The sequence below is a fragment of the Salmo trutta genome, chromosome 28 (assembly GCF_901001165.1).
Source record: "Salmo trutta chromosome 28, fSalTru1.1, whole genome shotgun sequence".
Lineage (NCBI taxonomy): Eukaryota > Metazoa > Chordata > Actinopteri > Salmoniformes > Salmonidae > Salmo > Salmo trutta.
The window spans coordinates 3226793-3233201 of record NC_042984.1 but is presented as its reverse complement, the minus strand read 5'-3'; the positions used below and the strand labels follow the sequence as shown (position 1 = coordinate 3233201).

General features: G+C 43.0%; 1 protein-coding gene across 1 annotated transcript in view; it reads right to left on the bottom strand.

Moving 5' to 3' along the window:
* pcsk1nl (proprotein convertase subtilisin/kexin type 1 inhibitor, like) overlaps positions 1 to 1804 on the bottom strand; it is a 14450-nt gene extending 12646 nt beyond the window's left edge. The window contains exon 1 of the mRNA XM_029718328.1: positions 1644 to 1804. Coding sequence (XP_029574188.1) covers positions 1644 to 1742 — 99 coding nt within the window. The 5' untranslated portion in view covers positions 1743 to 1804. The remainder of the gene's footprint in view (positions 1 to 1643) is intronic.
* Positions 1805 to 6409: the final 4605 nt, after the last annotated feature.

The window sequence follows — 6409 nt, the reverse complement described above, 5'->3', positions numbered from 1 at the left end:
GGTAGCGGTCCTGCTGCTGGGTTGTTGCCCTCCTACGGCCTCCTCCACGTCTCCTGATGTACTGGCCTGTCTCCTGGTAGCGCCTCCATGCTCTAGACACTACGCTGACAGACACAGCATACCTTCTTACCACAGCTCGCATTGATGTGCCATCCTGGATGAGCTGCACTACCTGAGACACTTGTGTGGGTTGTAGACTCCGTCTCATGCTACCACTAGAGTGAAAGCACCGCCAGCATTCAAAAGTGACCAAAACATCAGCCAGGAAGCATAGGAACTGAGAAGTGGTCTGTGGTCCCCACCTGCAGAACCACTCCTTTATTGGGGGTGTCTTGCTAATTGCCTATAATTTCCACCTGTTGTCTATTCCATTTGCACAACAGCATGTGAAATGTATTGTCAATCAGTGTTGCTTCCTAAGTGGACAGTTTGATTTCACAGACGTGTGTAGTAACCAGGGTGTTGTGACCAGGGTGTAGTGGACAGTAGACGCAAGTTAACAAGTGTATATCCACCTTTTGCAGAAAAATGCATCGGAAGTATAGGGAGCGTTTTTTCACAGCAATTAGAGTTTACCCAGCATTTAATTTGTGTTACCTCTACTATCACTGGCTGTGCTACTCATGCAGACACACAGACAAACTGACTGCCTGGGTCCTGTACAGCAACAGCAGAGGTTACGTCTGTGACGCACAGTTCCTGTCCAACATTCATCTCGTCTCTAACTTCCACCTCCTCCTCCGCCATTGCCCCCCTCCTCCCCCTCCATCCCCCCCCTCCTCCCCCTCCATCCCCCCCTCCTCCTCCATCCCCTCCTCCTCCTCCATCCCCTATCTCTCCCTCCATCCTCCACCCACGCCCCTCTCCCCCTCCATCCCTCCCCCTCCATCCCCCTATCCCTCCATCCCTCCCCCCTCCATCCCCCAGCCACGCCCCTCTCCCCCTCCATCCCCCACCCACGCCCCTCTCTCCCTCCCCCCTCCCCCCCTCCATCCCCCCTCCATCCCTCCTCATCTCTCCTCCACAGATAGATACTACCCGGGGTGGCAGGGTAGCCTAGTGGTTAGAGCGTTGGACTAGTAACTGAAAGGTTGCAAGTTTAAATCCCTGAGCCGACAAGGTACAAATCTGTTGTTCTGCCCCTGAACAAGACAGTTAACCCACTGTTCCTAGGCTGTCATTGAAAATAAGAATTTGTTCTTAACTGACCTGCCTAGTTAAACAATGATAATAAAATAAACTATAGATGATAGATGCTATAGACAACAGACACTATAGACAACAGGTAGATACTATAGGCAACAGGTAGAGATGGTGTATGCATGTTACCAATGTGAGCTCTGTATTCCTGTATAAGTAAAATGAGGCAGAAATACCAAGCTTCAACATCTAGTTAGCCACATGCTGACTCATCATTACTCACCGACTAACCACAGGGAAAATCAAGGATCAAAATTGTACAGAAACAACATAACCCAACAATATAGCACATTTTGTAGGTACAATTCTGCTTTTTTTTTATTTTTTTCTCCTTGTCGCTGCAAGGATGGTAGCTGATTCCAATATAATTATGTTCATGATGATGATGTGATCATGTGATGCTAGTTTGTGTCTGTGCCTCTTTTACATCTGTCTATCTTTACCTTAGCGTCCAGCGGCAGCGGCGGAAGGAGGAGGAGGGCCAGGGAGAGAGACAGCAAGAGGAGCACGGAGCTGGAGTTAGCAGTCAGAAGGCCCGACATCCTTCAGGAGAGATGAGGCTGCCCCAACGAAGAGAAGACAAACAATGACTATCACCCAGTGGAGCCAGAGAGGGAGAGATGAAAACGGGAGGGAGGGAGGGAGGAAAGGAGGGAGGAGCTAAGCATCCAGAGAGAAGGGAGGGGGACATGGGAGAAGACAGGAAGGAGGGAAGGAGGGACATGAGAGAGGGAAGGGAGAGGAGAAGAAGAGAGAGGGAAGATGAGTGCCCTGGTAAAGATTCCGTGAAGAAATTAATGTCAGAAGATACACTGACCTTGAATATCAGACTGTTATTATACTGTGTGAATGACATTTTATTTTCGTGTCAAATCACCAATTGGCAAACCATCCCTTGTGGGACTAATTGACACATAAAAAAAACATTAGAATAATTCACTATGGTAATTATATAATTATTCTTCTACCAGTGTTTTCTCTGCATTGCGCATCGCATAAAGAGTGTAAATAATCAATACATAACAGTAAATAAGGTTATCCAAACAATAATTTTATCTCTAGAGCAGTAAAATAATATACAAATACAGTTGAAGTCGGAAGTTTACATACACCTTAGCCAAATACATTGAAAATCAGTTTTTCACAATTCCTGACATTTAAAAATTCCCCTGTCTTAGGTCAGTTAGGATCACCACTTTATTTTAAGAATGTGAAATGTCAGAATAATAGTAGAGAGAATGATTTATTTCAGCTTTTGTTTCTTTCATCACATTCCGAGTGGGTCAGAAGTTTACAAACACTGAATTAGTATTTGGTAGCATTGCCTTTAAATTGTTTAACTTGGGTCAAATGTTTCGGGTAGCCTTCCACAAGCTTCGCACAATAAGTTGGGTGAATTTCAGCCCATTCCTCCTGACAGAGCTGGTGTAACTGAGTCAGGTTTGTAGGCCTCCTTGCTCACACAAGCTTTTTCAGTTCTGCCCAAATATTTTCTATTGGATTGAGGTCAGGGCTTTGTGATGGCCACTTCAATACCTTGACTTTGTTGTCCTTAAGCCATTTTGCCACAACTTTGGAAGTATGCTTGGGGTCATTGTCCATTTGGAAGACCCATCTGTGATCAAACTTTAATTTCCTGACTGATGTCTTGAGATGCTGCTTCAATATATCCACATAATTTTCCTCACCTCATGATGCCATCTATTTTGTGAAGTGCACCAGTCCCTCCTGCAGCAAAGCACCCCCACAACATGATGCTGCCACCCCCATGCTTCACGGTTGGGATGGTGTTCTTCGGCTTGCAAGCGTCCCCCTTTTTCCTCCAAACATAACGATGGTCATTATGGCCAAACAGTTCTATTTTTGTTTCATCAGACCAGAGGATATTTCTCCAAAAAGTACGATCTATGTCCCCATGTGCAGTTGCAAACCGTAGTCTGGCTTTTTTATGGCGGTTTTGGAGCAGTGGCTTCTTCCTTGCTTAGTGGCCTTTCAGGTTATGTCGATATAGGACTCGTTTTACTGTGGATATAGATACTTTTGTACCTGTTTTCTCCAGGTCCTTTGCTGATGTTCTGGGATTGATTTGCACTTTTCGCACCAAAGTATGTTCATCTCTAGGAGACAGAACGCGTCTCCTTCCTGAGCAGTATGACGGCCGCGTGGTCCCATGGTGTTTATACTTGCGTACTATTGTTTGTACAGATGAACGTGGTACCTTCAGGCGTTTGGAAATTGCTCCCAAGGATGAACCAGACGTGTGTAGATCTACAATTCTTTTTCTGAGGTCTTTGCTGATTTCTTTTTATTTTCATATGATGTCAAGCAAAGAGGCACTGAGTTTGAAGGTAGACATCAAATGATGTCAATTAGCCTATCAGAAGCTTCTAAAGCCATTACATAATTTTCTGGAATTTTCCAAGCTGTTTAAAGGCACAGTCATCTTAGTGTATGTAAACTTCTGACCCACTGGAATTGTGATTCAGTGAATTATAAGTGAAATAATCTGTCTGTAAACAATTGTTGGAAAAATTACTTGTGTTATGCACAAAGTAGATGTCCTAACCGACTTGCCAAAACTATAGTTTGTTAACAAGAAATTTGTGTAGCGGTTGAAAAACGAGTTTTGATGACTCCAACCTAAGTGTATGTAAACTTCCGACTTCAACTGTACATACAGACATACATACATACATACTGCATATACACTACCATTCAAACGTTTGGGGTCACTTAGAAATGTCCTTGTTTTTGAAAGAAAAGCACATTTTATATCCAATAAAATAGCATCAAATTGATAAAAAATACAGTGTAGACATTGTTAATGTTGTAAATGACTATTGTAGCTGAAAACGGCATATTTTTTATGAAATATCTACATAGGCGTACAGAGGCCCATTATCAGCAACCATCACTCCTGTGTTCCAATGGCACGTTGTGTTAGCTAATCCAAGTTTATCATTTTAAAAGGCTAATTGATCACTAGAAAAACCTTTTGCAATTATGTTAGAACAGCTGAAAACTGTTGTTCTGATTAAAGAAGCAATAAAACTGGCCTTCTTTAGACTAGTTGAGTATCTGGAGCATCAGCATTTGTGGGTTCGATTACAGGCTCTAAATGGTCCGAAGGATATAAGGATTAGCCCCTTTTTTCAATTTTCTCCTAAAATGACATACCCAAGTCTAACTGCCTGTAGCTCAGGCCCTGAAGCAAGGATATGCTGATTCTTGGTACCCTTTGAAAGGAAACATATTACCTCAACCATCCCGTGGAACGGTCCAGAAGAAGTTAATAATACTCTCCACCGCCTCTGATAATACTCTCTGTCTCCTCTAACAATACGCTCTGTCTCCTCTAATAATACTCCCCCATCTCCTCTGATAATACTCTCCACCCCCCTCTAATAATACTCTTCACCTCCTCTAATAATACTCTCCATCTCCTCTAATAATACTCTTCGCCTCCTCTAATACTCTCCACCTCCTCTAATAATACTCTCCATCTCCTCTAATAATACTCTCCACCCCCTCTAATAATACTCTCCCCCTCCTCTAATACTCTCCATCCCCCTCTAATAATACTCTCCCCTCCTCTAATAATACTCTCCACACCTCCTCTAATAATACTCTCCACCCCTCCTCTAATAATACTCTCCACCCCTCCTCTAATAATACTCTCCACCCCTCCTCTAATAATACTCTCCACCCCCTCTAATAATACTCTCCCCCTCCTCTAATACTCTCCATCCCCCTCTAATAATACTCTCCCCTCCTCTAATAATACTCTCCACCCCTCCTCTAATAATACTCTCCACCCCTCCTCTAATAATACTCTCCCCCTCCTCTAATACTCTCCATCCCCCTCTAATAATACTCTCCCCTCCTCTAATAATACTCTCCACACCTCCTCTAATAATACTCTCCACCCCTCCTCTAATAATACTCTCCACCCCTCCTCTAATAATACTCTCCACCCCTCCTCTAATAATACTCTCCACCCCCTCTAATAATACTCTCCCCCTCCTCTAATACTCTCCATCCCCCTCTAATAATACTCTCCCCTCCTCTAATAATACTCTCCACCCCTCCTCTAATAATACTCTCCACCCCTCCTCTAATAATACTCTCCACCCCTCCTCTAATAATACTCTCCTCTATCTACTGTTCTTGTTTTCCTTTCCTTTGCCTAACTTCTCCAGATGGAATTAGATAGAAAGATGAGATACTAGCTGGGTCCTTATGGTGTCTGTGACAGCATGGGCAGAACCATTGAGGCCATCTCCATTTTTAAAGTAGGCAATTACATTTTCATCTTGTGTGTTTTGGAAAAAAAAAAAGCTTAAACATTGTGTCATTCATTTTTCTGAATTGCAATGTATTGTTCCTAAACTGTACACTTGACATCTTTAAATCTATTATCCTGTATAAATAGGCTCACAAAGCACAGGGGTAATACGGTCATTATAGAACATCACTTTTCTAACAAACTCCAGCACAAAAACCACTCGGGAAAGATCATTCTACAAAGTATTACAAATTTCAAACCATAAAGGTAGACAAAACATATTTTATTATAAGAGTTACAATGATTCAGTTTCCATAATAAAAGCAAAGTATTACAGTTCAAAATGTATTGGCATTAGATGTATGTGCTTTAGATAGAAGAAAGTAAAGAACATGAAAAAAAACTATAATAATACAATTGAACAGTCGTAAGATATCAATTCTCAGAAACTTAATATTGCATTATAACATATTGCTTTAAATGAGAGAGGTTTGAGGGTGATACATACAACCAATACATATAAATACAACAAGGCAACAGTAAACATGTTGTCCCCCACAAATGATGCAGCGCAAGGAGATCAGCTTGTTCAAAGTTTGGAATTTCAGTTGATTACTATAGGGCCTATCAGCGTCGTTGTTTGGGGCCTATCAGCGTCGTTGTTTGGGGCCTATCAGCGTCGTTGTTTGGGGCCTATCAGCGTCGTTGTTTGGGGCCTATCAGTGTCGTTGTTTGGGGCCTATCAGCGTAGTTGTTTGGGGCCTATCAGCGTAGTTGTTTGGGGCCTATCAGTGTCGTTGTTTGGGGCCTATCAGTGTCGTTGTTTGGGGGCCTATCAGCGTCGTTGTTTGGGGCCTATCAGCGTCGTTGTTTGGGGCCTATCAGCGTCGTTGTTTGGGGCCTATCAGCGTCGTTGTTTGGGGC